Source organism: Crocodylus siamensis, chromosome 13 (assembly GCF_052110815.1).
Source record: "Crocodylus siamensis isolate JL-2025a chromosome 13, ASM5211081v1, whole genome shotgun sequence".
Lineage (NCBI taxonomy): Eukaryota > Metazoa > Chordata > Crocodylia > Crocodylidae > Crocodylus > Crocodylus siamensis.
Genome location: NC_143407.1, coordinates 3,070,628 through 3,083,037, shown reverse-complemented (window position 1 = coordinate 3,083,037; position 12,410 = coordinate 3,070,628). Strand labels below are relative to the sequence as shown.

The following is a 12,410-nucleotide window of genomic DNA, read 5'->3' as shown; positions in this document are numbered from 1 at the left end:
CAGCCCCCAGAGCAAGCCATCTCAATTAACAGCCTGCTCTGTCCACCCACTTCACCACAGCAGTGCTGAGATAAGGGCTGTCAGCACTTGCACGTTGTAATGCCTATCTTTGGCATGTCTGCCTTCCCTGCGCAAACCAACCCAAATCTCCCGGTGTTCACTGACTTGGCCCAGGACCACGACACTTCTTAGAAATCCAGTTAATCAAAACAAGCGAGCAAATCAGCTGGGACGGTGATGGATGGGCGAAGCTGAAACCCCCAGGAGACTTTTGTGGGTTTGAGGTGCTTCCATTTAAATAGGCTTCCTACTCCGACATTTGTTTAGTCTGATGAAAAGGAGACGGGCTGGTTAGTCATTACAGTTCCTGTTACGTGGCACTTACACAGCGCCGTCCAGGCACAAAGTGCTCCTCAGAAACGGCATGTGGATCTGACTGATGGAGAGGGGGACAGTGTTCTTAGGGGAATTTTAAAAAGCTGAAAACAAATGGAAACATGCAGCTCTGGCAGCCTCTCTGGGCACAGCAGTGAGTCCTTTACAGAAACAGCTGTTTATCACTGGAGGTTGGACTCGGTGACTTCAAGAGGTCCCTTCCAACCCAACTTTTCTACTATTCTATTCCAGGCCTATATAGCTTCTGTCTATACAGCTTAATACCACATCTATATAATTTTGTTGATGGTGAGTCCAGTTATGTCCAGATAAAAGCAGCTGCAGCGCTGCTAAACGTAAGAGGTATGGCCGGCGAGCACGTCTGTATGGACTGCCTGCTCCAGGCATGTCTAGATTGGATGTACCAGCAGCTCTAGACTTCCCAGCTGCCTCCAGGTGTAGTGCAAAAGTTGTGCCACTGAAGGTATGAACTACGCCAGGTACACGACACCTGCCGTGCTGCTGGCCGTGCTGGTTTTGGTTGGGTCGAATGCGCCCGCTACGCTGCAAAGCCATGCTAAAGCTACACTCACTGCAACAGCTAGCAGTAGGCAATGGTGGGACAACCTAGTGCGAGAGGGGTAAAGCAGCTGTACTTTGATGACAGCTGCTACTTACATTGACAGATTCCTTGCCGTTGTATTTCACACGGATCCTGGGCTCCTGAATCACATCCAGATTGGACCCCGTGACTGTCAGAGGCGTGTGTCCACTGTAGAGAATAAGCAGACACCAGATTAATGAGGTTTAGCAGGGGGACCTGTGGCAATACATAGCAACTGTGCTCCCGCAATCCATATGCTTGTTGATCTCACAAAGATGTTTTCTGCCGACTCTACAGGAACTAGGTGACACCGTGGATTAATATACTGTCACCGAGTCCCCGGGGACTGCAGTCGCACAAGTTAATTGGATTTTCTGGTCTCAACTGTACCCCTGGTGGAGTGTCACCCCCCACGTGGCAGCGTTTTGAGGCTCAGCATAAGCAAGAGCAGGATGAAAAAAGAATGAAAGGCCAGGACTAAATAAATGGGAACGATTAATTAGTTGCCGCGTTTCAGGCTTGAGTGAGGGACTCTTGTAAGGAAGAGGCTGCTGTGCTGTGAGGAGCGTGCGCAGTGAAAGAAATCTCCTTTCACCCGCTTTCAAGTCCCTGCCACCTCTGGGGCGTGACGTGACACAGCAGGGGCACAATTTGCTGCTGCCTGGTTTGGGGTGGAGGGGGATGGAGAATAACATGGCCAGTTGCAGCCAGCGAGAATGCAGCAATCCCGGCTGGAACATGGAGCCCATCGTCTGCCCGTCCCCGGGATTTCCTGCCATGTCTTGGCTGCAGGTGAGAACCTGCTCTGCGCAGCTGGGGTCAGCGATGCCTCTTTCAGCATCAGGACCAGCAGTTCAGATGAGCCCTCCAGCTTAATCCCACTCAGAAATTCGGGTGACCTTGAATCCAGGCTTTCCTTCACGCCTGGCTTTGCGGAGGAGAGACGTATTTCCATCTAATAACGTAATGTGAAATCCGTGGCCCTGTTTCACTCCTTGTGCACCTTCACTGGAGACAAAGGACTTAAACGCAGGACGAATGTGATCCACGGCCTCTAACACACGCCGCGGTAGCGTGCTGCGGTCGTGCCTGCCGCCCCGTCCCGAGCAGCGAATCTTGGATAAACAGAGCACTCTGATTAGCGCCGGCTTTTCATTTCTTGCTTGCTGCTGCTTCTTGTTTTCTTCCAGACTCTCCACAGCTACAAGAAGGAGCCTTTAATGAGCAATTGTGTACTTCTTCAGCAGATGGAAGTGATCTCGGGGCTTTATTTGCTGTCCTGGAAGCTCTCTGCAGATTGCCACTGCTGTAATTGCTCTGGTAATTAAAATGGGTTTAATAATGCCAGACCTGACCTTCCATCATGGGAAATCTGAATGTTGTTGGTGCCCGGGAATGGCAGATGCAGGACCCCGAGCGGGAGACATGCCACTCGCCACGGCTTTTCTTTTGTCCTAACTCAGAGTAACCTGAGAGAGCAGACTGGGGACTCGGTGGTGATGGTGGTGGGCATTTCTGAGTTTCTGCAACCACCTTATAGAGACTCAGGATGAGCAAAAAGCCTCTGCCCTTCATTCTTCCTCCCAGGCCTGCCCCTGCAAGCAACTGGGTATTGCTAAGTTTCAGCAGCTTCCATGAGGGCGGGTACTCGACCCCAGCAGGATGAAACCTTAGACAGCAATATCTTCAGTACCTGCACCCAACACGCTCAGGCTGGATGTTGACCAAGCACGCGAGGAGAATTACAACAAACACCCACAGTATCCCCCTCTTTTCTGGGGGGTGAGCTTTGTGCTTCTGAGCTGTGAGCCATGCTTGTGTGTGTCTGTGTGGGGGGGAGCAGGCTATAACTGACTGCCACAAAACTGCAACCCCCCTGCCCCTCTCTGGTTACCTGGCTATGCTCCACTCGGGTTCGATGCGCTGCACCTTGGGGTCATCGATGTACTCAAACTGCAGCCTGCTCTCCAGCTGGGCCCGGTCCACGCTCACCGAGACATGGACGGGACCCAGGCCGTGCGCTGATGGGGCAGAGACGCACACGATCTCGTTCACGGACCTCCTGGAAGAGAGAGAAACAGGGCAGGCTTTACACCCCGGCAGCCAGGCCATGCGAGGGCTCTGCTACCTGGATCCTGGAGGAGGGACATCCAGCGCAATAACTTACAGCACCAAAGCACAGCCACCTCTCAGCTGGGATAAGACAGCCGTCGAACGGCACAGCAGCAATGCGTGCAGTTATTTAGGACAAAGAGTGAATCCTGTGCCTTCCTGGCAAGTTGAGGTGGGTGCACCTGCCTCAGAGGGTTCATTTACACCACAGAGAAGGAACAACCCTCCTTAGCCCCTAGCTCTTGCTCACGTGGGGGCCACAGAGAAACACGGATGCCCTGCACCAAGCTGCAGCCCCCCATGTCCCCCTGTGACCCTGCCGCCTGCTGCTGGCTGTGTGAAAGCAGATGGCTCTTTTCCAAGTGGGGTGTATGTACTCATTCAGAAGCCAGCATCTTTCCCCCGCTCTCCCAGCACACTGAGGTCCTTGAGATCAGCATAACGGACCTCGAACAGCCGCCAGTCTCAACCTGGGAAGGACCCGGCGGGACTGGAACAATGTCCTCCCCTCTCTCTGCAGCTTTGTTTCCCCGTCTCCCTTGGGGGACTGGGAATGAACCTCGGGACTCCATGCCTGGTGGCTGGACACAACAGACCATCTGCTTTCCCTCGGTGCCCCGGAGAACAGCTACACGGGCAGGTTAGCAACGTGTCTGCAGAAACCCAAAGGGACCAGCCAGTCGTTAGAGAAAGGATGAGAGGCAGGATGCCTGGGGTCTTTCCTCAGCTCCCACACTAGGACGCTGAGCAAAACCATGGCATCTCTGTGCCTTGGCTCATGCCTGTGCAGTTCAGAAGCAGCGTCCTTGGTGTGCACGTTAACGGTGCTGGTCGAAGAGCCCCCAAAACCAAGTCCTCTGTGCAGCCACAGTGGGCTCTGGCTATCTTGGGCTGAGTTGCCCTGGCTCTGCCCCTCACCTGGAGGGAGCAGAGGACTGGGCAGTCAGCACGATGCATGCTGTTCTTGCCTCCTGTTCCCCTTCCCTTTCCCCTCCCTGCTCTGCTGCTCCAGCTTTATGCAACTGAATAAAGGATGTGCCTTCTTGCAGGGTGGGAGGGGGTGCACAGGTGGCCAGGGGGAGGCTGGATGAGAGCGGCAGTTCTCTGCCAGCCCTCGCTGCTGCCATCTGACTCCACAAAAGGCCTCCTCTTGTCACCGCCTGCCTCAACTCTTTTTGCAGTTGTTGAACTGAATATTCCCACAGGCAGCTGTGTTCAGAAGGAGCTTGCTGCCTTCCCACTGAGGAACCCACTCACAACCCTGGCCCACGGGCCTCGCATTGGTGTGGGCACCCTGGTTTGCAAGGATCAGCCTTCATCGGGGCCTGCTTAGCTCTTGCGTGAGATGCAGAGTGATGCATCACTGCTGGCAGAGTCGCTCCGCGCTCCCTGTGATCAGTTAATTAGCGTTCTGTGCTATTATTATGTCGTCATGGTGAATCTACCCACTTCTCCAAGCAGAGATGGGAAATGAGGGAAGCTGTAATTAGAGTGAATCTCGTTAGAAACTGCTCCATCTAATCCAGCAGCCCCTCTGCCTCTCAGTACAATCGACATTCATCACCTCCAAACAGACCAAGCAAAATGAAGAGCACGATGTGACCCCGAACGAAAAGACCGTGTTGTCGGCACACCGCCGCTCGCTTGGAGTGACTACTTGTCTGGCTCAGGGAGAACCTGCAGAGACTTCAGCATGGTTCTAGGTCTCTGCAATTTGCCTGAATATCGCCATGTATTTTAGGGATAACACTCAGGCCACCCGCAGATGGTGCCCTACCTGCAGAACGCGCGCACGCTACTCCCACTGGAGCCAACAGCACTTTCGGGGGCAGCTGCGCCTTTGAGGACACAATCTGTCCCTTCAACTTGGGTAGAGGAGGAAACGAGAATACAGACATGCTTCCCCCAATGTCACCCCTTGTCAGGGGCCTGACCCCCACTCTGACCCTGTCCTTGTCAGGCTTGGAGGCATTCCTCCAGAGCCTGGAAGACCTAGAGAAGGGAATCACTTGCAGCCAGGATGCAGGATAATCACCTTCTTTTTCTCCATTTGCCTTCTTGTTTGTTCTGGGGACAGAAACGGGAGCTACGCTGGTAGGGCGTTAAATCTTTCCTGCTTCACAACCCGTTGTTCCTAATCCACTGCTTCCCAGTTCAAGAACAAAATAAAATAAAATAGGGACATGGAGGCTCTTTTATCTGTTCTGAGGGTAGAAGGGAGCGGACGCTGCCGATACACAGTCATCTTGTTAGTCTCCCTAGTGCATCCTGTGCCTATCTGGTTTTATGGCTTGTGTTCGAGGCCACAGAGGAGGAAAATGCCTCTTTTCACCGTGTCCTAAGTGCCTCTGGGGAGGCTCCACGAGGAATTCCAGGAAGCGAGAGGCTGTGGTGTGGATGCCGATTCACTGCAACCCTTTAGCCAAGATAGAAACTAAGACAGAGTTTACTTCTGAGACATTGGGGATTATAATCTGTATAATCTGGGGATTATACTCACCTCCCTACAGGTGGGGTTGTGAGGGTTAATGAACAAACATGTAGGAATGGCTCTGAGATCCAAAGATTTAAAGGGCTGGGGTTAGACACATCATAACATGTGCCCGCACCAACGAAGCCCTGGCTGGGATGATGTAGTTGGGGCTGGCCCTGGCTTGGAGCAGGGGGTCGGACTACATGTGACCTCCTGAGCTCCCTTCAACCCTCATGGTCTGTGATTTTATAATCACTGTGAATAATCCCACATGAGAGCATCCCCTTCACTGTGAACCTCTATCTTTCAGCAGAGGTATTCCCTTTCACTGTTTCCAGGTGCCTCATCTATTCCCTTCGAGAGACCTAATCCAGAACCCGAAGCCAGAATCACCTCACTCGCAAAGCTGCTGCATTTGGGTTCCTGGCCATTTCAGAGGCTTTCCAGCCCCAGTGAAAAAAGCAAAGGGAAGTTCTACCCTCTAGTCATTAACTTTGCAGCATTTATTAAATGCAGGTGAAAGGTGCCTGGAGACTGGCAGAAACCACCACAGCAACTGGCAGCCTCAGCACAGGGTGCAGAGGGCAGGATCAGAGAGAGTCCCTTGCTCTTATGTGTCTCAGCATTGTACAAAATGATTAATTCCCGCTTGTCTCATTTCCTGACCCCTTTGCACCACCGGCCAGAGCAGCAGCACAACACAAGGGCTGTATACGTGCAGTCTGGAGCACAGAGCTTCACGGCATATGGTTCCCTCGCTCCCTCTGGGGATTTGAGGAATATGCCCACGTGAGGCTTATGAACTGCTGGACACGGGGACTCTAGATGCACTGACCCCATATCAAGCTGCTTTTTGCCTCCATAAGAAGCTGAAAGTCACACGAAGGAACGGGGGAAATTCTTACACGGAGGGCTGTTAGCACTTGCTGGTTGCCCAAGAGGGGCATGGTAGGATCAAGAGAGGGCTCCCACCCAAAGCAAACCAGTTTTCCAAGTATGAGCTCCTCAGGGGGAATGACAGTGGGTCACCTATTGGAGGACATCAGTCTCGCATGAGAATGATGAAGGTGACGGGTGGGTATAAGAGTTTCTCGTTGCCCACACTGGAAAGCAAGTGAAGGCGAGCGTATATGTTCAGGCGCTCATGCAGGACGGTACTGACCGCACCGATCGGAGAGACAGGGACAATTCCTGATTCAGGAGAGAAGTCACGTGAAAGAGGAGGAGCCCAGCATGCTCATCTAAGGCAAGGCACTCTCGAAAAGGGTGAGGAAACTGTGGCAGGAAATGCCTCGAGGTGTTGTGCCCAACTGTGGGCATTTCCTATGCCGGCTAAAGCAGAGGGGCTGATTTGGGAACAGCTGCAAAGCTTCTGAGCTGTTTACGGGGGTCCCAGGACAGCAGACGTGTGCATTGCCATGCAAGGCCGCTCACTTCAGCAGCGATAGGGAGAGGCAGAGGAATCGCAGCACGTGCAAACAGTGGCAGGCAGGCATGCACGGACACATACCACCTCTCTTACCCATAAAATTCGCAGGTCTGGTTTCCGAGCAGCACAGACACGCGGCTGCCAGCACCCAGGAAATGGCCAGTAATGGTCACCATGGTGCCTCCTGATTCTGGCCCGCGGCTGGGACTCAGGGCACTCACCGCTGGATTCTGGAGAAGGAAGAGGGAGACAACAAAGTTACCGGCTTGGTCTGCAGGGAGCTGGTATTTCTTGGGATCATGTCCCAATGGGGCATCCGGACGGGATGGCATCTGGGAGCAGTCTGTCCTAAACACTGAGACCACAGGAGACAGAGTCTCTCAGGGCCCAGTAGCTGGGAGCAGCGATTGCAGAGAAAATCCTGCCCAGCTCCTGCAGCCCTAGTTGGAACATATTTGGTTGCTACGTTCCAGCATGCCTCCACTTGCAATGTCCAAACTGGGTTTTTTCAAAGGCTTATAAGCAACTCAATTATGGGTGCTTTTTGTGGGAACAACAAAAGGCACATCCTTGAAGAGTGGGCACGCTCTTTGCCATATTTCAAGCCGTTGTGCCAGAGCATGGAAGCACTGAAGGGTTTCAAAGATTGGACAGACTTTTTATTCTTTAGCGTGGGCAAAATCATGTCCTTTCCCGTAATCTCTTTGTTGGAAATGGCAGAGCAGCCTTAGATGAAGCTCGGCGGGGGAAGAAAATCATGGTGTGAAAAATATCAGCCCATTTGATTCAAGTCTGGCAAAGTTATAATCCATAAAAAACACAGCCTTATTAGAGGAAGTACTGATTAACCTTTCCTCCAGGCAGCACTGTCCCCTGGTTATTAATGGTTTATCTGTGGTCTACACCAGTAACAAAAAATTTTGGTGGGGCTGACGTCTATCTTTCATCAGGTGACGGAAGAAGCTACCTGGACATCTCTTGGAGTTTACAACCTATACCTGCTTTGATGTCACATTGCTGATACTATTGCAGAGATGCCTATTTTTTTTAAATCCAGGCTTGCATCAATGAGAGCTATTTATTCCCTCTAATAGAACCTGCAGAAAGCAGGTACCTTTCTATTTGTTTTCAATCAGTGGGTATAACCAAATTGTTTCACTAATGCTTACACATTACCCTCTTTATGACTCTCATCTGCAAGCTGGCAGCTTCCCAATTACATTCCCTGGGTGCCACCTGCTTGGCCGCTCTAAGTCAGTGCAGTGAGTTTGTGCTGTTTCCCCTCTTGCTTTCAAACTGTAGCACATGCTTATTTGGGTAGCACAGGAGTCGCTGGACTGCATTGGACTCGTGGTATGGGAAAGTGGCTCGTCAAAATGATATACTTGATATGCGCTAGATAGTCTATTCATTAGACTATAATTAACATAAGATTCTCACTTTGCAAATGCTCTCAAAAACGTTTTTCATTTGGGAGCCTACCCTACCATTCCCTGGCATCGGTACCTTGGGGTGGGGAGTTCCAGAGGTCAGCCCGGCATGTCATGGGGGAAAAAATCCTGATACTGGTTTTTTGCATGTCATTCTTCAATACTGCTGCGTGCTGCCTTGTTTAACTTGGAGATACAAGAACTTTCCAAGAGCAAAAGTGTGATCAGAGCACAGAGGCCACCCAAACTGGCCATTCGTATCCACAAAGAGAAGGGACAAGAGCCAGTGTTACCGCAAACTTCCTATCACCTCCCCCTGGCTAGCAGCCTTCACCAAAGGACTTTCCCATCTTCTGCTTGGATGCTTCTGGGATAATCCTGGGAGGTGTCCAGGTAAGCCGTTCCTCCAAGATCCCACCTCGCCAGGTAGAAAGGGGACAATCGGGATGACAGCATAGATGCTATGCAGTATCAGGTATCAAATGAGCTCATTATGCTCTGAACTCTCTGAGGCCCTGAACACAACTCTGCTCTAAGGTACCAATCAATTCCATTACTGAATTTAATAGCACAAACCAGCCTTAATGGAGTGTGTGGCAGGGCCAAGATAAAAAAAAATAAAGGCCAGGCAACAAAAGGAAATTATGTACCGAAAGCTTTCGGTGCCTGAGAAAGAGAAACGATAATAAGGTAAGTGCTGGAAACCAGGCACAACAAGGCAAAGAATGAGAATGTTTAACATGGGTTTCGCAGGCTGCTGCAAGGTGCGACTCCAAGATTAATCTCTGCTATTACCTTTGGCCGGAGCCTGCTTATTACTTAACGCAAGGCACAGGAGAGTTCCTTTTTGTACAGAGAAGGGACTTCCTTGAAAACACTGGTGATATTAGGACCACCCCAGGGGAAATGCAATTTTCAGATATCCAAAGGGCTATTCAGGAGAACGAGGGTTTGCGTGAATGTTTCAGGGTTGCAAAATCAACCTGACCCCCAGTGCAAACGCAACTGTGACTATCTGGTCCCTGTTGTTGGCCTCTCTGGAGAGAGTCTGGCACCAGTTCATTTTCCAGAGGGTTGGTGTCCCCGGCACTGAACTACCTTCCCATTTAATACCAGAGCTCCCTTGCTGGCAGTCTCAGAGGAGAGGGCGAAGCCTGAATGGGCAGCAGCGCTTGCACATGCACCTCAACTCGAGAACCCATACCTCTCCGGTGAGACGCGCTGCCGGAGAAGTTTACACTGCTGCATCTCATGCTGTACGTAGGCTGGGATAAAAGAAGCTCAGAACCGCCCTTTCATTAGCACTATTTTCACGCAGGACTTGATGACACCTAGAAACCGGGATACCTCCAGAGATTTGGAGTCTCGTTTCACTTAAGCACCCAGAGGGTGAGAGCGGCATGTGAACTCTGAATCTTTCTGACTTAGGTGGAGAGTCTCACAAGAGCAGAACGCCCTCCTGAGATTTCCAGCAGTGCCCATGCTCAAGCTGGCCACAAATACCACGGCCCACACATCCCTGCACATTTTTGCAGATATGTGTTCCAGATAGAAGCAGGGGGCACGGGCATGGGCACATTGGGGATAAGGAGAAGAAGAAAACTCAGTGCATTTTCATCCTAAATGCAGCACTGAATGAGGTTTAGGTTCTGGAGGGAAAGGTCAAGAAAATTCTGATTTTTTTCCAGACAAGTCTGTCCATTCAGGTCAGGACGCCTGGCTCTGCTCTGACCCATCACCAGGGATCCCGGTTTTCTCTGACAAAAAACATCCCCGATTTTCAGATTAAAAAAAGTAACTCAAGGTCTACATTTGCCCATGATCAAAATGACATGCCACTAATATACAGCTATATATACAGTGGTGTTTCGTTCTGATCATGAAAAAATGTGGACTTCTGGTTACTTTTTAAATTTGAAAATTGGGGATCAATTGGTGATCAATCAAATCATGTAGCCACTGGCAGGTCACTGAAGTCCTGAGTCAGCAAGGCATTTAAGCATGTGCTAAAAGTCCATCTTTATTCAGCAAAGCACTTGACCATATAGTTAGCTTTCTATGCCTCCTTAAGGGCTTGCCTGAACCAGGGCCTTGAACTCTGCGTATCAAACAGGGATTTTATAAACTCGGTTTCTTTCGAGAATGTGGAATCGTGATGTTACAATTGCAACGTGAACGAAAGCTTTTGTGCTTTTGTAAAGGTGGATTTATCAGTTCTAATTAAGCAATCGTTCATTAATGAATTAATTTAATTAACTAAACCAATTAATTTTATTCATGCCTGGAAAGTGCTTTGAGCTCCTCGAGCATCAAGTGCCGGAGCTGCACTGAGGACTGTGCCCCCCCTCCCACCGCCGCCTGTCCCAACAGCTTCTGGGTACACCAGAGCTTGGCCTCCCCTACATCCAGCTGGTGCCAGCAGTGGTATTTTACATCAGCGCTATGTCATGGAATAAATAAAGTCCCTGGGGAGCATGGTGCTCATAATGTTGATGAGAAGGCAGGGACCGGCCTGATTTATCTCTCAATTAGTTTACAAATTGCGGACAATTGGTAAGTGCTGGCGTTTCGCTGCATGCACAGATTCCACTCAGCACAAAATCAATGTGGCTGGATAAAGTGGCCTGTTCGGGCAAAAATGGAGACCTGGGAAACCCCAGCTGCATCCCACAAGTTTATGAATCAAAAGGCTGCTAATTAAATAAGGAAAGGAGGCAATGATCACTCAACAAATGGAAATCCACCCCCCCCCCCACCAAAGAGCAGCTCCTGATTAAATACAGGGAAGCAACCTGCACTGAATTAGCACCCTTGGGAAAAAGTCATTTGCTATCTGGATGCAGAATTACCCTCCCATCTTGAAGGCAGGTTGCAGGATGCATTTAAATCTGTGGAGACAGACTAAGCCACAGAGACTTCACATTCACACAGAGTGGATAAGAAAATGTCTCCATCAGACGTTCTGTACCTGAGGTTTATAAAGAGAATCCTTGGTGGTCTGTGCATGTGTGTATAAATGTACGTATGTATAATGTATAATACATTTATCCCTGTTAATTAAGCCCCAAAGTAACAAAGTGCCTTCATTATTCTTTTCCTCCTGAGAAAGAAGAAAATTATGCGCTGTGACAAAACTTCCATGTCAGGATGACTTGTGTAAAAGATCAGCAGCTACAGAACAAGCTCGCACTCAACCTGGTGCTTCTGCTCACAGGGATTGGCACGCTTTACCAGCAGGAGCCCAGCTGAACAATCGCACAAAGTAGCTAAATATTATCACCACTTTACAGCTGGGGAAACTGCAGAAGAGCGAACTGGAAGCCTCAACTCAGAAATCTAATTCCAAATTTAGGCTGGTGACCAGTGAAAGCCCCGTGTACGCGGCACTGCAGAAAGCCAGGCCTGTATACGCTATTGCAGAGAAGGGATGGGGTGAGACCTGGCATGTGAATGCAGCATTTTCCCTCTGGCTCGGTCTCACACCCAGTCTGTTGATCTGCTTGAAGCATGTTCTCCAAGCGCACGCACCGAGTCTGTGGCAGACTGAGCTCTGCGACCTGCCCCTCCGTCCAACTGGCTTTGCCCAGGTACTCACCACAAACATGTACTGCTGCATGGACTTGGCCATGAACTCGGGCTTGCACTCGCCAATGCACAGGAGCACTGGGCCGGAACTGATCCCCGGAAGCGCCTGCCCCATCTCGCACACGATTCTGGAAACACAAAGCCCCTGGTGAGACCCTGGCAGGAAGAGGCAGCAGTCGCTATTCAGCTTCCTGGGAGTCATTCTCCATTGACTCTGATGCCTGCTCCCCTCCTCTCTGGGAAGAGCTGATTACCAAGTCTATTTTTTCTCCATGTAGCAATTTAAAAAAAAAAATCAAAATTAGACATAATTATTACAAGCTGTAAACTCCAGAGCAAAGAAGAGCACTAATGGCAAATATATTAGCCTGAAGCAAAGAGAGTGCGAAGCCCTCAGAGTAA

At 50.4% G+C, this 12,410-nt stretch overlaps 1 protein-coding gene across 1 annotated transcript in view; it reads right to left on the bottom strand.

Annotated features, from left to right (window-relative positions):
* Positions 1–12,410, bottom strand: part of PLXNA2 (plexin A2) — a 263,224-nt gene that overhangs the window by 52,160 nt on the left and 198,654 nt on the right. The window contains exons 14-17 of the mRNA XM_090026679.1: positions 12,019–12,136; positions 7,087–7,223; positions 2,874–3,041; positions 1,054–1,147 (exon numbers count right to left, since the gene is read on the bottom strand). Coding sequence (XP_089882805.1) covers positions 1,054–1,147; positions 2,874–3,041; positions 7,087–7,223; positions 12,019–12,136 — 517 coding nt within the window. The remainder of the gene's footprint in view (positions 1–1,053; positions 1,148–2,873; positions 3,042–7,086; positions 7,224–12,018; positions 12,137–12,410) is intronic.